This window comes from Acipenser ruthenus, chromosome 21, assembly GCF_902713425.1.
Source record: "Acipenser ruthenus chromosome 21, fAciRut3.2 maternal haplotype, whole genome shotgun sequence".
Lineage (NCBI taxonomy): Eukaryota > Metazoa > Chordata > Actinopteri > Acipenseriformes > Acipenseridae > Acipenser > Acipenser ruthenus.
In genome coordinates, this window is record NC_081209.1 from 29,134,627 (window position 1) to 29,159,549 (window position 24,923).

Genomic DNA, 24,923 nt, shown 5'->3' on the forward strand with positions numbered 1-24,923 from the left:
TACTCACCTTACTAAGTTCCCATTAAAGTGTGCTCTGCTGGCCCATTTTTAATTAGACAGGCTGACACACATCATTCTTTAAATATGCACTAATAAGGGTTTAGGGTTTTTTTTATTTTTACTTGTAGACGCTCTAGCATTTAACTCCTAGGACACATGAAAGCATCAGCTGTGGGTAGCAGAGGGCTTCTTTCACTGACACATGCCTCTGATGTGTCTGTCTGCTGAAGCTCTGGTCTGAAAGCAATTACCCAGTTCTGTGCGTAGGTCCCTTTGCTTCTTGTTGCAAATGAACTGTTAATAAACCACAGCGACAAGCAGAAATGTGTTACAAACAAACACATGCATATATAGAATGAGCTGAACAAACAGTTTGCATGTCATTACATTATTATTATTATTATTATTTACCATTTTCAGCCAAATTTGATTATCTATATTTAGCTGTAAACATATTGGAAAATACAACTGCAATGCACAGTGTGACCATAGAGCAATATATATATATATATATTCAAAACCTGTTAGAAAATTACAAAGACCAGCTGAGCGAGGAATCTGTGCTTAAATACTCACTGCCTGGTGGGTTAAATCAGACTAAAAAAACAAAAAACACATGGAACAGCTTAAATAAAAAACATAGTTTTTAAACTTGTGACATATATATATATATATATATAGTAAATATGGACTGGAGAGGAGGGCTATAGTGGAAAATTATTGCCCCGAGGGAAGACTATTGTTACCGACAGGGGGCTAGACTGAGGGCATTGCACCCTGGCATTCCCGAGGGGCATTTAATTTTCCACTATGAGCTGAGTGAGCTGTACACATTTAATATATGAATCAGTGAAGGAAATAAGCGAGGCAGGGCTGGATAGTTAATATGACTTTTTGTTTAAATCTAGCTGATACAGCATAAGTAAAGAACAGAAATACATAACAGAACATGTTTCTGAAGCTCATACCACGCTGTTATCAAAGTCTTTTTGGCGTCCAGCTCTCCGTCTGGCTTTCTGACTGCTGCATAATCCTCGAGTAGTCAAGTTGAATTAGTTTGAATTTCAGAAAGTCAGAAACCGGTGACAGTTTAATCACCATTGTCGTGTTTGGAGCATCTTTCTTTTGTAGTATGTTTTGTAATTCATTTTCTGTTAAGTCACAGAATCGCTAATCAGCAGTCTTTTACTTTCAGCCATTTTCTCTTGCTGTGAGGAGTGTAGGGGAAGGGCGGTGCGTTCCTTTGAACAGGGGCAGGATTGACAGGGATGTGAACCAATCACATGTCAGAGGGAGACTGTTGCCCTGTGGTGTAGGGATGTTAGAGCAATAGTTCAATCTATTTTTGCTCCTATGATGAGGTTTTAACCAATCACAGGCTGGAATTTCCAAGCACTGGTTCATATAGTAGCTCAGACTGGGACCTAGGAGTCCCGTGAGGTTCCAATGTGATTTCCTCAACCCTGATTGCTCTTATTGTGTTCTTATTCCATCGTTATGAAGGATTGCTAATCGTGCACTATGGTGCTCAGCGGACTTGATTAAACCATTGTAGATGCTCTGGAGGATGAGTCTGCTTCTACAGCGGAACCAGACAATTACCATGCTGCCTGCTCTCATTACAGCCAGATCAGATTCCAGTCATAACAGAGCACATGCAGCCTGCAGCCCACTCACTGCATCATCATTATTAGGGTTATTATTAGGGCAGTTTCAGTCAGGATAGACAAGACAGCAGATGTGACAGACTTCGATTAGGGGCTTGGTTGGCAGGTGCTTCTGGATCCGAGACTGCATTTATGTGATCTTTCATAAAGAACAGTCTAAAAAAAGGTGCTGAAAGCACTGATCAATGGTGATATGTATCTCTCAAGAACAATTGAGATACGTTGCTGTTTGCTTGCTCAATCCCTGCACTTGGTGACCCATATGCCTATTGACAGGGGTTCCTAATGTTTTGTCCTGCCCCAGTGCTGCAGACTTATTGTGCAGCAGTCAGCCGCAATCAATATAGAAAATCAATCTCAGTGCATTCTTTTTATTCTGATGTCAAGGGCTTTTTTTTTTTTTTTTTTGCTTAAATGATTAGAGCCTTGACGAATTCCAGTTACTTCATTTCACGGAAATGATTGATTTTGATTTTGATTTTTATAGAAGGTCCAGATTGAAAGTCTAGTCTGGAACATTTAATAGACTTCCACTGCTGCTTTCATTATTACATTTATTAGAGGATCCTGCTGGGCTAAGTACTTCTGATTAGACCTGATTCTGTATCACCTGCTGGTAACTACCAGTTTATGGACCCTGGCTGTGAGCTGTCCTGTTCTTTTCAACAGTAATAGGTTTTTTATGGAACATTATGAGAGTGTATTTTCAGAGCATTTATTCCAGTCTTTAAATATTTCCTAATGGGCTCTATTCACAAAGCTTGAACGCATGAGTAACAGTATATAAATAATAATAATAATAATAATAATGATAAAAATAAAAAATAAAAAAAACATTTCGGTTAGTTTTTCTAAATAAAATAAAGTTTGACATTACTGAAACTGTTCATTAACAAAAAGTAAAGAACCGTGAGTATTAGAAATGAGAGACATACTGATACCCACCTCATTGAGACAGCTCTACTAAACATTGGCTTGTTAAATGTGATATTTACAGTAGGTTTGATACATGGGCGCAATTTAAAGACAGACCCTTTCCATGCAGTTTACAGCTTTCGGTCAAACTACACCAACTGTTGCAAGTCTCTCTTTTTTTGCAAGTTTTTAAACAAAGGGCCAGGACTATTAAAAAAAAAAAAAAAATCAACTAAACTTCCCAGCTTTTCTAGTGAGACCAGTGGAATGCTCAGTGTGATCCTCTTGGATGCAACAATATCTAAATATAGAAAAAATGGAAGCTCTGGGGATGTCAGTGTTTCACATGTGTTGAAACGGAACGGAAATGTTCTGTAGATGCACTGCAAAGCTACGCCATGTGAGCATGGAGTTTAAAACACGGACTCCGGCAGTTACTGTGCTCAGGAACTTCTACGATTGGTGCATGATCTGTTGCTCTATATATTACAGGGTTTGCATTGCAATACTGTATCATTGTCATCAAGGGCCAGCTTGTGTTCTTTCTGTGCTCGGTCTCCTTTCAGTTCCGATTTTTGAAAGTCGCTGTGCGGCCACAGATAGATAAAGTGTAATCTCTACAAGAGTGATCTGCCGGGGATCCCGGTGCTGTATCATTCCTTCAAACTGCAGGAGAATGTCATCGGAACAGACTCGATTTCTGAAGCGGGGGAGCTAATGTGGCTAAACTGTCATACAAAGGACCAACAGGCTCCCCCTGATCTCCTTAATCATGTGCTGAACAAGTCTTCAGAGGCGATTCAGAGGAAGGCGGTTCACATAGGAGATCACTGGACACTTTTACAGCATGGCTGTTGGAGTCTCTCAGCTGCAAAGCCAGCTAGCCAGGATACGTATGGTTTTAGGTTCTTCTAGAACACAATTAAACACGGCAGCTGAGACTGGCTGTATCCTACAGTTTGTACCCTGGAAGCATGCATTATTGGGACAGCTGCTGCGCAGAGGCCTTTATGTTTTAATTGGCTGTATTGGACTCTGGATCGTATTCCCACTGCTTTCCCATGTGAACGGGCCTTGGTTAGCAGACCTGCCCGGAATTCTGTTCTTTTAATTTCCAGATGAAATTCCATTCTGTAACAGCTATAGGCCACGTTATTACCATTCGGACATATATATATATACATATATATATATATATATACATATATATATATATATATATATATATATATATATATATATATATATATATATATATATATATATATATATATTCATGTTTGTTATTCTCCTGACAGCCACCCAGATGAGATTGTTGGCCTAGAGCTCAAGACCAGAAGAAACCACTGATCCCCAGAGCCTCTAATCCCTGACACCCATGGTTAGGGATGCATAACTCTGTTTGCTTGGGGCTTGCTAACCAAGCAGGCTGATTTGACAGCTTCTCATGCCTTTCACCTCTGGAGGACTGGGTTCCAATATGGCTCAGACCCAATGAGTTAGGTGCTCTCAGCCTAGCCCCCAGCTGACATTAATCTGAAAACCAATCAATCACACAGTTTGGTATAATGGGCACGCTTCCCCTCTGCTGTTTGCGCTATGAAAGAGAGCTGCTATGTTTAACTGTCTGGAGCCTCCTTCTGGGGCAGCTAACCCATGCTTCAAAACCCAGATGTAAGAAAATTGATTATAAAGCGTTGGTTAGCACTCCTTTAGGCTGCCATAAATTAAAAAGCCAGTTTAGCTGAGCTTTCACAGTATGCCCAGCCAGCAGAACATCTATTTAATGAATGCTGCGAGTTGCAGTTTGTTTTTCTGGGGGGGGGGGGTGCTATGGGAAGAGCACTTAGTTGGCATCAACAGAAAGTGTTGATATTCCTCTGTCCTCGAAGGAAGTGCTTGCTGGGCAGCGGTCAGGGGGAGCGGATGGAATGGTTCTCGGAGAAGCTTCCTGTCAGACAATGCCACACAGCTGGGAAACCCAGAACTGAGTGAATCGTGGGCTGTAGAAGCTCAGACTACTGGGTAGAGAAAGCAAGGCTGTGCCAGAAACCTCTTGTGAGAGCACATCTTAGAAAAGCAGAGCTGTTTTTAACAAGACGATTCATTGCTGTGGGTTTCATTTTAATATCAATCAGGTACTCATGGTCTGGAGCCCTCCTGGTTTTCTAGATATCATCAAATAATTAGCTGATCAACACCTAAAAAGACAATAAATTGCAATTTTAAAAAGTAAGAAATGTAGGGACTGGAATTGTGCACCTCAATAATAATACATATTGATTTGCTATCTGAATTTAATACAGGTATGGATGGTAATATGAGATTTGTTTTTTTCCTCAGACAGCACCTGAAAGCTGCACTAGCATGTATTTCAACACTGTAATGAGCACTGTAATGCGGTTGCTTTGTAAGAATCACATGGTTTAGTATTTTGATTAATAAATAGTTGATGTGACTCCTGGTTGTTTTTTTGTTGTTGTTTTTTTTTTACCTGCTGAAACTCTCAATATAAACGAAGGATCTTTTCAAACTTCCATTTAGTGGTTTTACTTCGTGGTAAATACAGCATATTATTATTATTATTATTATTATTATTATTATTATTATTATTAGTAGTAGTAGTAGTAGTAGTAGTAGTATCAATAATAATAATAATAATAATAATAATAATAATAATAATAATAATAATAATAATAATAATGAAAACTGATGTATGAAAAGTAGGATTTTGCTTTGTTTGCATTCCAAGAAAGTCAGCTGACTCGAGGTCTGGTTCTGTGCTCCAGCCAATGAGAGCAGTGGCTGGTCTCTGGCATGACCAGGAGTTCAGGAGCAGATCATTTCAGCTGTCAGGAGTGCAGACCAGACGCAGTTGCTGCAGCAGGAACAAAGCTGTATCTGTGCCGAGGGAGGGAGATATCCGAGTGTCTGGAGGGGAAGGGCTGGTACCACAGGGCTCCAGAGGGAGATGATTTAGTTCCTTGGAAACATCTGTAATGAGAGAGGAGTGTGGCTGCGCCCCGCACTGCTGAAAGGTAAGCAGAGAGTTGCGCTGGTAGAGGCTTTCGAAAGAAAACGCAAAGATCTGTCATTGCAAGCAACTTTCCTTTCAGGAAGACCTCACTGCTGTTGGATCTTTAGAGAGAATTAGAAGCACTTGATGTGGAAGTAGAAAATAGTTAATGAAACTGGGGCAGCTGGTATTCCCCAAAACAAGGAAATAATCATTTTATAAAAAAAAAAATAATAATAATACATTCTGCATTGAAAAATATTTTCAGTTTCTCATTCGAATTGCACATGGAAAGCAAATGCTTATGACTGCAGTGAAATGTCTTGTGTTGTAAATAGCCTGGGGCTATAATGTTTTACGTACAGCTTTAAATATGCATTTGGCTTTTTAAAATACAAATCCTTTCTAAACTTAGTGTTACTATATGAGAGATTGCATAGACGTAGGATGGTGTGTCTAACTGCAGCGCTTTTCCAATGGTGGATTCAGTACAATCAGGGATTCTAAGTTACAATTGTGCCTACATCAGAGTACACATAAAATGCATGGCTTGATTCATGCTACAGAGTAACCCAGAACAGTCAGTTATCCCCCAAATCTAAACTTCAGATTGAATCAAGGTAAGCACTGTTTTACTACACACAGACACAGTTAATAAGACAATGCCCCTTCAGCTTAAAAGTTGAATTGGATCCAAAGCCCCACTTCACACACTGTGGACACAAACTTTCATGCTGTTTTATTCAGTGCTGTAACTGTTGTTTGCATTGTGGATTTTAATTTGCTGTGCTATATTAGAAGGGCAGTTAGAGTCCAGTAAGATTATCTGATATGGTTAACACTGATATCTCTGGTCATTGTCTTCACAAGGCCCAAGTCAAGGATATGACTCACCACCAGGGTCTTCTTCTTCTTCTTCTTCTTCTTCTTCTTCTTCTTCTTCTTCTTCTGTAGTGTTCTGGCTCGCTGGACTGCTGCACCGCGTTGTTGCCAAGCAGTCGTCTGGCAGGGCAATGTGTAATATATGCTGGGAGCTGGGGGTTCCGTGACCTCACCTGCCATGGGAGCTGTGTCAACAGCAGAGAGCCAGGCCGTGCTCTCCAAGGAGAATGGGGAGACTTTTTGGGGTGGAGACGGTGGAATCAGGGTAAAATAATAACCTTGGTCTAGTTAAGGCAGGCCAAAACATACAACATTAAGGAAAAAATTGGTAATTATTTTATTTATTTATTTATTTTTTTAGGCAGGAGTATATGGAATAAATTGCATCACTTGATTTCGTTAGACAGGGTCTAATCAGGCAGGTTTTTTAAACTTTTGCATTCATTTCTGGTCCTGTAGGGCCATTCCATAACAGGTATTTGATCCGACCAACTCAAAATATTCATTGTCAACCTGCACTGCTTTCCAGTGCACACAAAACAGCACTCACAGCTCCAGACATTCAACAACAAATACAAGAGCTTTCGAAAGAGAGCACGGGATAAAGGATGCTTAAAACCAGAACACTGGCCGACATTAACAGCTAGTGCAAGCCCTGAAATACGCTTACCCGGAAGCTTTTGTTGAGCAGTCACATTTCCTTACTGTATTTTTTAGATACAATAGCTCACTAGCAGCCGAGGGTGGGCACGAGCAGCTCAGGGAGGACTGCCGGTCTGAGAGGGATGTTTTTCTAAGTGCTGTGTTGTTGGACAGACTCTTTCAGTGAGTATCAGTGTGGAGGAACAGTCACTGAGATTTATGATGTCATTGTGGACTGCGGTAGATGTGGTCACCTGGATGTGTTTCTCATCAGACCAACCAGCATTTTATTTCAAGATTCAGATTTCAACCCCACCAATCATTAGCCACTCTCAACAGGTAAGCCAGGCATGTCTAATAAACAATGCATTTGGAGTTGTTATTTCCATCCCTAAAAATAGTAAACCAAGCACCAGGTTGTTTGAGATGTATTGAACTGTAAGTGAATCAACAAACATAAATCTTAATATAATCTAAACCACATGTTCTTCTGAGTTTTTTTTTTTAACTGGGATTGCTGGTATTGAAGTTGTAGATGAATAACATTCGACCTGGTGCTAGCCACAGCAACGTCAGTGAGTCACAGCCGGTGAGCGTGTGACTTGTGTGTACAGTGTGACACACCGGGGGCTGGATGAAATGGATTTCCTGTTGCGGTTTCAAGATTTCTTTCTCATGGCAGAAAGAATGGGAGCTGACCACAAGACCAACCCAGGGAAGTTGAGTGAGAGTTTAGTAGACTGCGCTTTGTCAGGAAACCATGACTGTGGTTCAGACTCCAGATGTGCTCTAGAGGCTGGCCTCTTGAGTGGTCTGTCACTTTGTTGCGCTCCGCTGTACACTGGAGAAGGCGCTGCTATCCGAAACGCGCGTCTGCTTGACTCCTTTTCTTATAGTTTTGCATTAGAATTCTGATTGAGCATTTGGAAGTTACGGGTCCCTGGCTGTACCAGACACAGACAGTTAACTCCAATCCAATATCTGTCTGAGTCTGCATTGTGTATATCCATAGTATGTATGCTACTCATGCCATGAGTACTGAAAGAATCAATGGGCCAATTGCACTTCTCCACCCTCAAAGCTTTTTGCTCCATATCATTCTATCACAAATGACCATTTGAAATCTAATAATAACCAACTACTGAGAGAGAGAGAGAGAGGAGAGAGAGAGAGAGATGAACAAAGAATCTGTAGTTATTGCTGTCGTATTTGAAAAGTCACATTGATGCCATCATCAGAGGCTAGTTTATGTAAATGAAACAATACGGATTGATTGTCTTGAAGTGAGAGTGAGTGACCTTTTCATTGGAGGTATCCTATTTAAAGTGTTCTGTCTCATGTGTGTTTTGCTTGACAGATGTCATGGTGTCCGCAGTACCGAAGCTCCAAGTTTCGAAACGTCTATGGGAAAGTGGCCAACAGGGAGCACTGCTTCGAAGGCATACCCATCACCAAGAACGTCCACGACAACCACTTCTGCGCCGTCAATGCCAAGTTCCTCGCCATAGTAACGGAGAGCGCTGGCGGAGGCTCCTTTCTAGTCATCCCAGTGGAACAAGTAAGAATTCATCATCCCCTAGCAACCGACCAGCCGTTCTGCTGCTGCTGCTGCTGCTTCTGCTGGCACAAAAGGGCACACAGAGCAGGGCTTGAACAGTAATATTCTTGTCGAAATCCTTGAGAGAAAAAAAAGAAAAGAAAAGCAAATAGCTTTTTTCAGTGAGTTACTGGGAAAAGACCAACCTCTTGGTTGGTCTTCTGGGCCTACTGTGGGGGGTGGTATCGTTTACAATGAGAACTGCGGAGAAGCAACTCTGTTCAATTGTGATCTTAGTTTAGATAAGTGGTAATCAAGATGATACACTGCACCCACTTGGTGATGGTGGTTTTCTGCAGTGGTGTGCAGGCAGTTCAGATCCCACTGTCACCGACAGGTAAGTGGTAAGCTGTGGCACCTTAAAGGGGGATTAGTTTAGTCACAGTATTACGGCTTCATGCACATCTCTTGATGTGTTTTGTAGGACGGTTCTTGGACTCAGTTAATTTTTGGACGGGAGATAAAAGAAATGCTGGGAAAATAGTTGGTTATAAAACTCACCCCCCCTTGCCAAACCAGATGCGAGTTTCAGTTCAGAAGAAATCAAATAAAATGGAAGCGCCAATAGGGTAATCAGAACACCCTTCACTCTCATACTTCAGCAAAGTCCAGCTCGGACAGTTATCATATGAGCTTTTAAACCCCTACTGCACCTTCTTTAAACATGCATGTGGGGTGCTGCTTCATAAGCACACATCATGCTAAAAACATTCAACTTTTTTAAACAGGGTCTTTAAAAAAAAAAACAAAGTCTGATCTAGCCAAAATGTATGGGAAATTGCATCTTTGCACTGCAGTGTTTACAAAGTCTATAAATATATAAAGATCTGGTGCATGCATTTGGGACCCTTTCATTTGATCTAAACATGAAGATCATTAAAAGAAGGTGACTTTGAGAAAACCAGCCACTGTTTAGATCAGTTGAATAGACCCCATTGTGCTGCTATGCATGTTATTTCCAATGGACTTGTTCTAATGCCGGTCAGAAAGTCTGAGGGAATCTGAGCAATATTCAAAGTGAAGGTTAACCAGCTGTGTCTTTCAGGGAGACCTACAGTATCTGATTGCTTGTAAATTGCTGATGGCAGTACATTCTTTTATCCTTGTATTGACACTAGACTGTGTGCCAGTGAAATAATGTAAAAGATCCTGGCAAAAACGGAAATACTGTCATTATATTTGTTGCAAATCCTCGGATTCAGCAGCTACTAGTAATTCTTCAGAGCAATCTCGTGTTAACAGCTCTAACCTCTGAATGTATGAAGGAATGGTTCTAAGATACAGACTGTTAGATTCAGGGCTTCTCATTTTCCACAGGCCATATGGTCCCTCAACGAGACACCAGAAATGGGTCATTTCATGTTGCCAAATGGCATTGCTAGGGAGTGAGATAAGATGGATTCATTTCACAAGCGGCCAATGTGAAATAGCAGGACAGAATGTAATGTCTGCTGAGTCTGTTTCACATCGTCACGATAATTAAAATCCAGCCTAAAACGTATCTGTAATGGCTGTGATTATCCTACCCTACCCTACCCTACCCTACCCTACCCTACCCTACCCAACGTTAAGCATTTCTGAAAAATTGTGCTTTTTTAAACATCCTTTTTGTTTCTATGAATGATAAATCCATTTGTAAATAATTTTCTTTATTTTTTTGAATGGTCATCATTTATACTATAAGCAGCTGCAGCAGCAGGGCTGAGTTTTCACAGAATGAATGTTTGCAGATGCTAATCTGTGTAAGCACTCCTCTGCTTTTGACAGAGAGCCCGGCAGCTTTAAGGTCATGTACTCCAGTGCTTGTCCTTGTGCCACAGTGCAGCTTACAGCCAGATCCAGAAATTGATAGAAAACCTACCACAATGTCTAGTAGTAAATGCAACCACCAGCCATCGTAGTTTTAAAATACCCCTCTACATAATACATAATCATATTAATCTAGTCTAGTTTTATTTGTCTGTCTGTCTAAATTGCATTTGAATAAGTTATTTTAAAAAGTAAAACAAAAACAAAAAAACAGAACAAACAAACATTAACTACGACACACATGCTCGGTTGAGACCAGAAAATCACGAATTCTATTCTGCAATAAGGAATGACCCCCGCTCCCTTCAGTGGCATAGGATCCAACACTCTCTGTGCATGGACAACAATTCCACCGATACATCCTTCAGCTCCCTGCCTCTGAGCATTGCATCAGGGGCTCGCGTGACCACGGTAAGGGCAGTGAGTGACAGGCTGCCAGACACTCTCAGGACGTCCTTCTCCAATCCAGCGGCATCCTCACTCTGCAAGTGTAATCATATTGAATGATTATGGGATTAATAACAGTCATGTCTGTCTCTGCTCACTGCTTCTCCACTGCCCCTAACCGCTCTGGCAGTGTTAGGTTAATGTCTCTGGGGCTGTTATCAAATTGTGTTATATCATCCAATTGATTTCACAGCATTCCATGTGATTGACTCAAGACCTTGGATAGGAGCAAGAACATATGTTTCAAATGCACTGTTGTTCTTTTCACATAAATGAATACAAAAAATAACACCGTATAGTAAATGTATCTTGTGGACAGTAGGTGTCTATTCTCTCATTCAAGAATGGACTCTCATGTTAGTTTATCCTATATGGTATATGGTATTGTGTCCAACAAGAAGCGTCTGATTTTCAAAACAGATGACTTGAGAGCCAGTTTGGTTCCTCTTGGCGTGGGCTATACTGTAACGCTATTGTCGTCACCCAGAAGCTAGCATGTCTATAGAGTCTACATCGTACTGCGGTGGACTCTTCTAATGAAGTATAATACAAACCAGGGCTGGAAATATTACACAACACTTGGATCCATTCCTGGTTTTTACTATGAGTTTAATAAGACACACCTGAGCTTGTTACCTAGACACCATGCAGTTAAACAAGCTTGTGGTAAAACCTGGAATGGGTGAAGCTGCTATGCAATAGAAGTCTTATTTCCATCCCTGAAAATCTGTTGTATCAATCAAAAACAACCAGTCAACATAAAAAATATGCAGCCTTAAAAATATCTATCTGATGAAAATATAATGCATTGTTTATTGATTTGTTTTGTTTATACAGCCGCTGGACTATTTGTTTTGTTTGTGGTGTTTATCCAAATCTAAAAGTTGAGTGCTGTATGTGGCATGTAGCTCCCTCTAGGGGATGTATGTGAAACAGCAAAGAGGACTGCAGGCTGCTAATATATTTAAATGACCAGGCAGCCAGTGTGTGGGCTCATCTACCCAACACACTACCCTAGGCACGATGTCTATTGTTCAAATTGCAGACAGTAACTGTAAAGATTTAGTAAGTCCAACGTGCATATCATAATCACCAGAACATAGGCAGAGACACAAAAACAAATACAAAAATCATTACAAAATAAAAACAAGCCTTCCTGTTAATGTTTAATATGAATGCTGCACACAGGATCCATTCCCCAGGACAGGCTGCTCCTCACACATGCATTACTAAGAGTCTATTCCTGTCCTCCAGCATGAAGCTGCGATGCATCCTTGGAGGAAATGAGTCTATCGGAGCTGACTGCTTTAGCTTGAAGCCATTCCCTATCCGCTTTCTCTAACAGACACAGGCTCCTGAATAGACACGGATTGCGTGCTTACACAGTATCTGTCTGTATACACTGCGGCTGAATCATTGAGACCAAAAAATATACTGGGGCAATGCCTGTACTCATCTGCGTATCTGACACAACACTACATTGTTTCAAGCAATTGCATTTTTTAAATGAAATAAATATCTCAAAAATGCTTGGAATGCACATATACAGTATGATTATTCATCTAAATGCTTCAATTGTGAAAATGCGTTTTTAAAAAACAATGAGGCACATTCTCAGATTTAGTGAGACTGAGGAAGAAGCAATGTCGCTGTTTCAGTTTTTTCTTATCGTGGTCACTGCTACAGTATTGCTATGATGTTGCGTGGATGTTAGATTGTGTGAACCTTGCTGTCCCCTACTGTATGATCAACTTGTAAATGGGGTTGGAGATTGGAGGTTATCTCGGGTGTAATCCCTGCTTTACCTCCTCTTGGGATGGAAGCAAAACAAGCTCCCGATCGCTCCCTCTTCACACAGAGGAAAGGTTGAGCAGGGACTCTGCGGGCTCTGTGTGTATTTCTGAAAACACTTCAGGGAGCTGCTCTGATACTAAACTGTGAAATGCTACAGTAACTGGCACTTTAAACAGTCCATTTACAGTAGCAGTGTTTATTCCTTTAAGTGCCTGTCATTGCCCATTTGATGCTGTAGAGTTGCACCATGCAATGTTGCAGACAAGGGCTAACTGGTTCTCGTTTGAACCCGAACTGGTCTTGATGTGGACCTCTAGTTCGTCCGAATGCCTTCTATGCTGTGCATTACCATTGTACCTGCAGATCTTGGGGAGTTCCTGGTATCACAGGTTTCTGCCTCAATATCTTTGATAGCGTTTGTGCCACCCTTCTCCCTAAGCACTTCAGATTGCAATTCAAACCACCTCTGTAGAGTGGCAGGCTGTTAACGAACTGGTTGCTAAGGCGATATCCTGTGGGGATGCTGAGAGTCCTCCTGTGGCTCCTCACACCTGCAGTCGATGTACGATGATTGTGTTTTTAATCAGAGGTAGATCAAGGCTGTAGAGATAGAGACAGCACAGACTGGGCCTGGGACCTGGGACTTTACCAGGGAGGAGGCACAGAACATGTTCCCAAAAGTATCTATCTGTCTACAGAGTGAGAATTCAAAAACAGAAAACAGCTCTATATCCAAGGAGAACCAGGATCCAACAGGAAACTCGTCAATCACCAGAGATACTTAATGAAGAAGAAAAGGAATTGATAAAACTCACTTGACAAGAACTAATTTATCAACCTGCACAATTACTCAGTGGGCTTGGCATTCATCTCGGGCCCACTGCAGTCTATCAGTCTAAAATAATTACCACTACAAAATACTATACAGCAATGTAATGCAGCAGCAAGAATCTATGAAAATCACTTCTGTCCCTGAGTAGATGTTGTGAGCTTGTACATTATTTATATTTTAGAAGCAGAAAATCCTCTTTAGTGCTTTTAAATGGGGAATATTAAACCTGGTGGATATAAACAGAGAGCTCACCATTAAAAAAATCAATAGCACAGTGCTGACCTGTTAAATTACAGACAGCTTTCTTGTGCAGCAATCACGATATTAGAAAGGAGAAGCGCTGTGAATCGAGAGCAGGCTAACAGGCGGACAGAAGCACAGAGGATGATCTTTGCTGTGCTTGCGCTGACAGCAGTGTGCTGTGGAAGGTTTCTAACAGACAGTTAATGTGGACAGCAGGGCTACACTCGAGGCCAGTAGATGATTTGCTATCAAATATTCATCCTATCATGACCTAGTTTGCGTGACTGACCCACAGAAGATAACACAGCTCCTCACTGTGGTTAATCATGGCTCTATTTCCTTGAGTTCCTATTATTATCTCAGTGTTTCCTTCCCCAACATTATTGAACATTTCCACATTGTTTCCCACATTTTATTTGTAGTGAATGATGTGTGGTATTACTGGCTGTGGTACAGTATCATTTGTTATAACTGAAGTGTGCTATAATTGTAAGAAACGTGGTAATATTTACCTTTATAAGCCCTAGAATAGAAGCAGCAGCTTTGGCTGAGCTGAGCTGACACTTTTATTAGGGCTGATTGAAATCAATATTAACTCAATACTGGAGTATCACAAGCAGGCCACATATTCAGAAGCAACCAGTGAGAAAGCACATTTAAGTGATCATGAACCCTGGGTGTTGATGTGCGCTGTCGACACGCTCTGAGCTACGTGACGCTGAGCGGGTGTTTCTGTGTTTCTCTCAGACTGGACGGATTGACCCTCATTACCCGAAAGTGTGCGGGCATCAGGGGAACGTCCTGGATATCAAGTGGAACCCCTTCATCGACAACATCATCGCTTCCTGTTCAGAGGACACTTCGGTGAGTAGCTGCACACTGCTAGTGGTCATTTTCCAAACCACCTGACTTCAGAAATTCAGCTTTCAGAAGCAGACCCAGTGCTCGAAAAAACACATGTTTGTAGGGTAGTTAAGTAAGCCTGGTAAATAGTGATCTAAGCAGAGACAAAAGAACAAAACAGCACACAGCCAATAGGATATTAAACTGGTAGGAGATGCAATATTAAGAGCACTTAGATGATACTTCTGTGTGTAACCCTTCCAGCAATAAGAAATAGGATATAAATGAAACGCCCATGTTTAGTTACTGAAGCAACCTCCTCTGCCAGTCTTTAGCAATGGGATGAAGTCTCTATCCTGAGTTCACAAGCTCTTAACCCAGATACAGAGAAAATGCCTTTGAAAAGAGAACGCACTGTGCTCCAGCTGAAACCAGTGTGCTAAAAATAACTGAAACGGAAACAGGGAAGTTAATCACTGATAGCTTTTGGATAATCTAAACAGGCTACCGATTGACAATAGAGTTGTAAAAGTATAAAGGGTGCCAAACGGAGTCCTGTTGCAGACAATAACGACTGGGATCATAATTAACAAAGCTCTTATTTGTGGTGATTTGGATGAACATACTTCAGGTTAGATCTGTACTGAAGAGAGTTGCGGGTGTTGATTTGAACGCAGGGCCAGATACAGTAATAACGCACTGTACTGCACTGTCAATACAAACACACGTCGAGTTTCACTCTGTTTCAGGTTTGGTTGTGTCGTATTCACCCCTGATCTTTTCTATGCTTCAGGGTATGAAAATCAAGTTTGAATATTTTGAGAAGCTTTTGTTTTCGCTGTTCTATACGCTGAGAGCATTTGCATTAAGAGACTGCAGCAGTGAGTGGGCTGCACAGAGATTCATCTGCATCTCTCATTGCTGACTGGCTGGATCTAGTTTATGTGCATTGTTCAGGATGTCATTTTCTTGTGCTGTTGCTGCAACTTTCTTTTTACAGCATGGATATTGTATAACCGGCACAGCTGGCCACAACAGCGCTTTGTTTTCCAGTCAGCCTCAGTGACTCGATTCTTCTTAGGAATGTCTGACCTCACTTTGGGTTGTGTTATTGGAGGGACACTACAGCTTCATAAAGGGTGGTATTTAAAATCGGCAAGCTGCTTAAGGGAAATACAGTCAGGGGAATACTGAAGCATGAGAAAGGCACTGGATCTAGTGCCCGTTCAGTAGAGCTGATCATTCAGACACAGTAAGAGTTTGCAAGCGACAAACTATCACACTTTACCACAATTCATCCACTATATTACTGTACCCCTATTATAAAATATGACCATAACCCCACAATGGCTTTCAACGGCTTCATTCAAAACCAGTCCATTTAGAAGCTTCAGTATGTACAGTACGCAGCCAAAACCAGCTCTCCCACCACCCTGGGTGAGCCATGCAGAGGCTTTCCCCAAGCCGGAGGCACTCTTCAGGGCCACAGTTTAAACCTTCACCATGGAGGCATGGTTCCAAAACCCAGCAAGAAAACTTCACCAGAGGCTCAACAAAGCGCATATGTACTAGCACCTATCCCTTCTTTATGAATGGGATTTGCGCTGCTGGAGCTGTGAAGGGGTGTGAATGCGCTTTTGCACCCTCACTCTGTGTGTTGTCATTGTGAGAGGCAGCATGGTGCGACAGAACAAAGCAAGCTATCTGAAACCTGCTGTGCGTGCGTGTGCGTGTGCGTGCTCTACAACATCAGAGGCTGTTATTCCGCACATCTGCCTGCCTGACTGCTCGTACCGGTAACGTGTGGCTTGGCCGCCATGACCGTTAGCAACAGGCCCAGTCTGTGTTAATGAGCGAGCAGGATGCAGTCTCCGGCTCACCGGGCTCTGGTTGTCTTTTCTGAGGTGAGGATATGGGAGATCCCGGAGGGGGGGCTGAAGCGGAACATGACGGAAGCGGTTCTCGAGCTGTACGGACACAGCCGGCGCGTGGGCCTGATCGAGTGGCATCCTACCGGCAACAACATCCTGTTCAGCGCCGGGTACGATTACAAGGTAACAGCACTGGCTGGGGGCGCAACTTCATTTCGTCACTGATACATGTATTTTGAACAGTCCCTGGTCATCTGGAGGCTCTCGTTAGCCAAAAAGGTTGGACAAATTGAGAAAACACTTGGCTCAAACCAACGCAAACAACAGAAACCATGACAGCATTGGGGCCGGCTTCCAGCAACAGTGCAAAATAGACAGGCTGCATTGTAACCACTGTGTATATGATTAATGACTTGGAAAAGTTAACATTGGGAAAGGATGGTGAGGTCAGCGCATTCAGTGAGACAAATTAACAATTTTCTAACGTAATGATTCATAACTTCAAGCATATAAGGGCTTTTTGTTTTAATAACTGAGCTCATCGACGTAGGTTTAGTAGAATATATTTTTAAAAAAGCGATTGTGTTACAGACAGCTATTTGAATTTTCTTATGCCACCCTAAACTAACTGCAGAAAAGAGGCTTGCAGGGAAATGTGGTTCCTGGTATTGATGTCGTTTGCTTTTACGTTTGGGGTAAATGGTCCCTAATCACAAAACAAAACAAGCCTGTTTAAAGGAGTTTTGTTAAGGGCTGTTTTTGTTTGTTATAAAACTGTTTTTAAAAGTATATTCTCAGTTTAACCTAAGAGAATGTTTATAAACGCATTTAAAAAATCACTCCTAAAAAAAAACCCATTACTTATTAAAACAGTTTTGCGAATTGGGCCTTTTCAGCCAAAACCCTTTGCTGCCCAGTGTCCAAAATATTTTTACATTGAGAAAATATGCACTAAATAGGTATGGGAACATACCCTGGGCAGTACAGGGTTCAGACCGACTTGCCTCTAAACCGTTTTATTTCATTTTTTAAAAATTGAAATCAGGCAGTAACCCATGCAGTTCATAGAGATGTGAGTGTGTGACCCTACCCCTTATAGCACAGCACTGACCTTCTCTTCCTGCATCAGATCCTCATCTGGAACCTGGATATCGGTGAGCCTGTTAAGATGATCGACTGCCACTCTGATGTCATCCTCTGCATGTCTTTCAACACAGACGGGAGCTTAGTGGCCACCAGCTGCAAGGACAAGAAGCTCCGGGTGATAGAGCCCCGCTCTGGGAGAGTGTTGCAGGTACCAGCTTCTCCAACACCGATCTGTATGTTACACTGCAAAGAAAAAAACTGTTTCCATTTTCAATGTGCGAGGGATACCATAGTTAGCTCATTCCTGGATACAGAGGCTCCTCTACATATCAAAACACTTCCACATTCCTATCGAAGTGACCATTGCCGATTTCTGAGTGTACATTTAAATAAGGCTTTGTGACGTTTGCAGCAGCCACAGAATCATAGGGGATATTCATAGCGCGGTTGCATTCATGCATCAGTCGCGTTTTGTGCTTTGTATTGTTTGTTTTTTTTCGTCAGGAAGCAAACTGCAAGAACCACAAAGTGAACCGCGTGGTGTTCCTGGGGAACATGAAGAGGCTGCTGACCACGGGGGTGTCCCAGTGGAACACCAGGCAGATCGCACTGTGGGACCAGGTGAGGGGACGTTACTGCAAACCAAGCGGAGACGCTTTCAAAGTGCGTCTTTATTGCAGAGTACCGGCATGGCGGTTGTGTTGTCTTCAACGGAATATTGTGAACTGTTGTAAAAGTATAGTGTGGAGTGCCATGGTATATCAGCCACAGGTGGTATGGTACAGCAAAGCAGGGATGAAAATAAGACTCCCGTTGCATCTCCATGTCAAAGGTATTGGATACTGGGCAGCAAAAGGTTAACACAAGCTTGATTAGTGGGTAACAGGCTCATGTGTGTCTTATTAAACGCATAGTGGATGGAACTGCAATGCAATAAGAGTGTGCCTCTTTCTGTTTGAAACTGAGCTCGGCTGGCTGCCTCTGTTTGAGATGAGAGGCCCAGGACTGAATAGCCGGAGGTGTGATCACAGAACTTCAAGGGAATTTAACTGAGCAAACTGAGAACAAAAGGAACAAAGGGCGCTGTCATCTCTCTGTGTGTCATCTCTAGAGTGAAGTCCTGAATTAGGAGGCTCTTTGAGTCTGTGCTGCTCTCTCTGCACCGCTGTGCTCTTCTAAACATCCCTCCCCTCTCCCCCTCCCCCCCCCCCTGTGCAGGAGGACCTGTCCATGCCGATGATTGAGGAGGAGATTGACGGGCTGTCAGGGCTGCTGTTCCCCTTTTATGATGCCGACACACACATGCTGTACCTGGCTGGAAAGGTAAAGCTGGGAACCTCGTTAAAGACAGACTATCAACAACAAACCCGACTGCAGACCATTGAACATCGCACTGTGCCAGAGTGCCAGGGAGCTCCAGAGTGGTGTCCTTACTAGAATCACCCAGTAATAAAAAACATTAAACATATAGCAAACATTTAAACATATAGCAAAGTGAAGCTCAAAAACCTTGAGCTTCACTTTTGTTTTTTGAATTTGTTTTTTGTTTGTCAGGGCGACGGGAATATCCGCTATTACGAGATGGGCACGGAGAAGCCCTACCTGCAGTACCTGCTGGAGTTCAGGTCCCCCGCGCCACAGAAGGGACTGGGTTTGTGATAGATCCTCTATTATTATATTTTGACAATGCACAGATAGAGAACTTGATTCTGCAGCCAGAGCTCCCTCGTAGCAAGCAGGTGCTCACACCCAGGTGAGGGCCATTGCTGCTGATTTCCTAACAAACAGCCTTTGAATTGGTGTTGATTGCTGCCGGCAGTCAGATTGAAGGAATGGTGCATTAGCCCAGTCGACACTGATGATCCTGACCTGGGGGTGTCCGCTTGCTGCAGAGGAAGGCTCAGTTAGGAAGCTGGTGTAATTGGCCTGGGCAGCTCCACTTGAAGGTTCTTATAAGAGTTTCCCCTGTGCAGGTGTAATGCCGAAGCACGGGCTGGACGTGTCGGCCTGTGAGGTGTTCCGCTTCTACAAACTCTTCACTCTGAAGGGGCTCATCGAGCCCGTCTCCATGATCGTGCCAAGAAGGGTGAGTCCACACAGAGGTGCCGGGAATGGGCTTAATGGCCCCTTGTGTCTTAAATAAGCATGTACCAGTAACGGGCTGCGGTAGTTCTTTTCTATTGGCACTTTCAAAAAGGTTATGAAAAGCTGGATTCACACGTTAATCCTGGACTGCCTTACCTAAGGTAACATTGATCAGTCCTAATCGGGGTCTGTGAAACCAGCCAGGACTGTTGTAATGAATGTTTGTTTTTTGAATAGCATTTATAATGAAAGTGTGTTGAAGAGGAGTGCAAGTCTCATCAAAGTCCAAATCACCAGGCAAGTTCAGCAAGGCAGCCCTTTATAATGGGCTTCCTGTAAGAGTAGCACAGCACAGCACACACATTTTACATATTAATGTAAGCGTGCTCCTAATGAAACGCACAATAATTACCGCTATGTCTCATGTTGTGCCTAAGCAAACAGACTACTCGGTGCAGGAACTGGACTAACAAGGGCTGCACGCTTTGATCAATATCTTGTTCTTGTGCATAGATTATGAAATGATTTATTCCACTGGGAGTCGGGACTTCATTACATATTCAGATCCCGAAGAGCCTGGTTATTGTGATTGAAAAAAAAAAAAAAAAGCAGTTTTCTTCTCGTCAAATCTCCAGAAGGCTCAAGCAGCCTTGTAGCTGTCAGTCAGTAAGCAGACAGAATGTGCGTTTATATTAGAGTAAGCGCCTCAGATAAATAACACGCCACCCGCTGATTCAAGGTTGAGAAAGAGAGCTCTCTAGATTGTCTTTGCTCCTACCACTTACAGTATTGTCACTCCTGGTATTGTCTTCTGTATTACCACTTAATAACATTAAAGCAGCACTCAACCCTTTTAAGCTTATTGATCTGACAGCTTATTTCAAATGGAAATCGAGGCAAGGTGTGCTACAATCTCCCACTGCTGATACTGGTGTCTGTGAGGTCTGAGGATAAACAGCCCTGACTATTTTTTATATACAATGTTTTTCTTTTTTCATTTTCATAAGTAGGTACAGGGATTTTAAAACATGTTAGGGATGCATTCTCAAAGTTATTTACTCTGCATCATTCATGCAATTTGTTTTGGAAAGGTGGGTTGGGGGAATGCCAATCCTAAAACAAATACATTTTTAAAAATGTACTTAAAAAAAAAAAACAGAGCCTGTTAAAAACCATAATCGATATGTTTGAATTGTTTATATCTGGTTTGGTAAGTTTTATTTTTGTATTGGGGTTTTTTTTATTAATTTTTCTGTTTCTGAGGAGGAAAAAAAAGCTATTGATTTTGGAGTAAAGAGCTTTGATAATCCAGCCCGCGTTCTATAATGTTTGCAAGTTTCAGTCATGATGGGCAAGAAAGCACCAATCTGACAGTCTTTGATCGAGGGCAGATGTGGGTGTTTCCACATCTAAGACTGCACAAGTGAATGATCCAAGCTGTGTGATTTGTTTCTGGTTTATTTTTAGTCAGAAACTTACCAAGAGGACATCTATCCGATGACGCCAGGCATGGAGCCAGCTCTCTCAGCCGGTGAATGGCTGAGTGGGATCAACAGAGGTAGATGTGTGACGAGAATATTTCCCTAATATCACTGTGAATCGCCATTCTGTAACGGCACTCACAGATCACAGAGCAGCAGCAGCGCTTGTGTTGCCACTGTCTGTAAACATCCGCTGAAAACAAAACACAAGGCATGCTGATTAAAAGCCAAAAGTGAGAATTATATCATTAGATCATAAAATATGGATTGATCTTCTGTTTCAGCTGCATTGGCAGGCAGGCTGATACCTAATATAAAATAAACACTGTACTATATTCATACGTTTTCTTCCAGTGTGGCTATCAAGATGAAAAAAAATCCAAAGGAGATTTTCATTAGGAGATACCACAAAAAGAAAACTCTAATCCTGTATGTAGACAACATGTTAATACAGGAACCTAAGGTGCAGTGCTTCGCGGCTCCCAGGAGGGGGTGCTGTGGAACAGGAGCTCAATCTATTTAATGAATAGGAGACTGTAGTTCTAATTGACTACAGCTCCTGGTATTTGGCTTGCAAGATACTTCTGCAAATGTGCAGTGTGTAAACTGGGTTTCAATACGAAAGGGTGTGACTTTTTTTTATAAAGCTGTATATAAACGCATATATTCTTAAACAGCAATGTGACCCAATGTGCTTTTTGACTTGTGCAGATCCTGTATTGATGTCGCTGAAGGAGGGCTACAAGAAGCCGTCCAACTTAGTTTTCAAAGCGCCTGTTAAAGAAAAGAGGAGCGTGGTGGTAAATGGAATCGACCTACTGGAAAACGTGCCACCGAGGACAGAGAATGAGGTGGGTGTGACGTGCTCAGACTACTCGACTTCCTGTACGCATGCCCAGAGTGAAACAAATGACAGCGCTTCATACACTTGGCTCTACCAGACAAAAAGTCTAGAATCAGGAACTTGTGTTTTGAGGTTACTGATTGTAATAAAAGTGAATGAGCTCTTGCTCTGACTAGGTAGTACCTTTCCACTCCAGGTTTAACAGGAACAATGAAATGATTAACTCCTTCAGGGTCTGGCTGGAGGTTTAATTCATAATGAAACCATTCAGAACAGGGTTGGAACAAAGACCAGGAGTGGAAGGCTCAGCTTTAGCTGCCCCTGACTTGAGGCCTCCTGAACCCCCATTTAAAGTGTGCTGACCGCCCTCCTCTTGAATCCCTTTTGGTATGTATTTCTTTACTTCCCTCTCCAGCTCCTGCGGGTGTTCTTCCGACAGCAGGACGAGCTCCGACGGCTAAAGGACGAGCTCTCGCGAAAGGACGTTAAAATCCAGCAGCTGGAACTGGAGCTGAAAAACCTGAAGAACAGCCCCAAACCCATGTGACCTCACTGGACACGGCACAACACGCTGAGCATCCCGGGCAGGACATCTCACTGAACACACGAGCCAGGCCTGCCAACCAGCTTCACGCACACCTGCCTCTCTCTGCACTGGAGCAGTGCTGTCTGAATGAGTCACGGGTATCTGTGTGCTTTCCAGCAATTCCATTAGCCTCCGATATCAGCTCCTCTGCAGTCCACCTCCTACAAAAGCTATGGAAACACGAGGAAGAGCCACGATCGTTACATAATAGACTATTGTTACAGTTCTCTCTTTTCAGGTGCTGCTCCAGCTCACTATAGGTTGAGTTGCTTTTAAACACAAACAAGCTGTGATTTCATTAGACCCACAGCCTGGGCTCTCAGCTGCAGTATACCCCTGTCTGTCTAAACATCCCAGCTGCAGTATACCCCCTGTCTGTCTAAACATCCCAGCTGCAGTTTACCCCCCGTCTGTCTAAACACCCCAGCTGCAGTTTACCCCCTGTCTGTCTAAACATCCCAGCTGCAGAATACCCCCGTCTGTCTAAACATCCCAGCTGCAGTATACCCCCTGTCTGTCTAAACATCCCAGCTGCAGTATACCCCCTGTCTGTCTAAACATCCCAGTTGCAGTATACCCCCTGTCTGTCTAAACATCCCAGCTGCAGTATACCCCCTGTCTAAACCTGGCTACCTTGCAGCACATCTCATAAGATTTGTTACCCTGGTCAATGCTGCTGCTGCTGATTTAATTATTATCATGATTATTATTACGATAGACGTACGTTTAAAGTGGCCGTTAATCTCTCTGAGCTTCTTTGTAAAGACTGTATGAAACAAATGACATTCCTCTTGCAGACAGCGGGTCCTGCATTGATACACGTGTGAGATTCGAGTCACAGCTGTGTGTGCGTGCGTGCTTGTGTGTGCGCGCGCATCGTGGCTGGACAATCTCCTGGATGCTCTTCTGGGTTTGAAGCACAGTGACAGGGTGGCCAAGTGACCTGTGCCACGGCTCTGTCTTCAAACTGGATTTTAACAAAAGCTCCTTAAAAAATCTTTACAATTTAATAAATTATTAAATAAATAATAAACTAATATTAAATAAATATATAAATAATAAAATGTAAATTAATTTACATTTCAGTTCAGGTGTCCCAGTTCAGTTTCGGGGAGGTCTGTAACCCTCCTGCTGCTGTGTTGGGGTGCGCAGAACACCCCTGAATTCACTTCATAGGGAAACAGTGCCCCCCGCCCCCCACAATGTTTGCATTAGTGGGTCCAAGTGTTATAACTTTTTTTATTAATTCTGTTTTGTACTGTTCGTGTTAATAATGCATTCCTTAAATATTTGAAACCCACTGTTCTGAATGCTTACAGCTATTGATCAGGGAAAAGGAACACCTCCCTGTTGAAATGCGTATTTTATAATAGATGCATTCTGTGTAGGCTGAACATTTCCCAACACCTACTAACATCACGAACCAGCTGATAAATTGAAATAAGGGAGGAGAATCCTGGTTCAGGTTGTGGATGAATAAAGAAATGAATGCGTAATCAAAGTGTACATTTTAAACTATTAATAATGTATACTTTTACCATCCTAACTACAGTATGTGATTCTAGTCATAAACACTTGCACCATTAATAGAGACTTGGTGTAAATTCTGAATACACAGTATATGATGCTTTTACGTACAAAATCAAAACATGAGCCACAAGTAAAAATGAGATGCAAAGTTAGTGTGCTATTGGAAGTGAGAAAGATAAGGTGTTTTTTTAAATAGTATGTCAAAATATGGTAGACAGGCTGGTACTCCCAAAAAACACCTGTCCAGGGACGATTGAAACACTGCAGTGGGGTGACCCCAGCTGAGTGAGGCTGTGGGTGAGTGTGACACTCAGGAAAGAGATTTTAATGAATTGAGTTCCCCTCCTTTAACCCCTGACACTAAGAAATGAATGCTTGTGGCTGTGGCTACCCCTCGCCTATAACCGGAGAGGTATTTCGTTGTTATGCCAGAGCTGTGGCAGCCTGTTTGAAGGGAAGCTCGTTTTACTGCTTTTAACATGCTTGCTATGCACTGGTGTGACACTAGAGGGCGCGACACCATAACAAAACTGGAAGTGTAGCTCACTACAACAGATACTGGAAGGGTAAAGAAAAATCTTTTTTTTTTTTTTTTTTTTTTTGCCATTAACCTTAAGGAATTTCCTAATAAACTGTCCACTAGTGCCTGTGTAATGTTTTATTTAAATTCTGGTAGGCTGTTACCTAAATTATTTACTATTTTACAATGTATATTGATCTTTTGCTGAAACCGAAAGTTTCCTCAAAGATGTA

The 24,923-nt window shown here is 42.3% G+C and overlaps 1 protein-coding gene across 5 annotated transcripts in view; it reads left to right on the forward strand.

Moving 5' to 3' along the window:
• The window catches only part of LOC117428414 (coronin-2B), a 40,008-nt gene extending 16,891 nt beyond the window's left edge, over positions 1 to 23,117 (forward strand). The window contains exons 1-13 of one of the 5 annotated variants that reach the window (XM_058995479.1): positions 5,430 to 5,620; positions 6,553 to 6,745; positions 8,480 to 8,680; positions 14,592 to 14,708; positions 16,592 to 16,741; positions 17,688 to 17,852; positions 18,149 to 18,265; positions 18,863 to 18,967; positions 19,199 to 19,295; positions 19,618 to 19,730; positions 21,197 to 21,287; positions 21,922 to 22,061; positions 22,470 to 23,117. In XM_058995479.1, the coding sequence (XP_058851462.1) occupies positions 6,623 to 6,745; positions 8,480 to 8,680; positions 14,592 to 14,708; positions 16,592 to 16,741; positions 17,688 to 17,852; positions 18,149 to 18,265; positions 18,863 to 18,967; positions 19,199 to 19,295; positions 19,618 to 19,730; positions 21,197 to 21,287; positions 21,922 to 22,061; positions 22,470 to 22,601 (1,551 nt within the window). In that variant the 5' untranslated portion in view covers positions 5,430 to 5,620; positions 6,553 to 6,622 and the 3' untranslated portion in view covers positions 22,602 to 23,117. Of the gene's footprint in view, positions 1 to 5,429; positions 5,621 to 6,552; positions 6,746 to 6,786; positions 6,809 to 6,884; positions 7,462 to 8,479; positions 8,681 to 14,591; positions 14,709 to 16,591; positions 16,742 to 17,687; positions 17,853 to 18,148; positions 18,266 to 18,862; positions 18,968 to 19,198; positions 19,296 to 19,617; positions 19,731 to 21,196; positions 21,288 to 21,921; positions 22,062 to 22,469 lie in introns of those variants that run through there. The other 4 variants (XM_058995481.1, XM_058995482.1, XM_058995480.1 and 1 more) reach the window with 4 other exon arrangements.
• Positions 23,118 to 24,923: the final 1,806 nt, after the last annotated feature.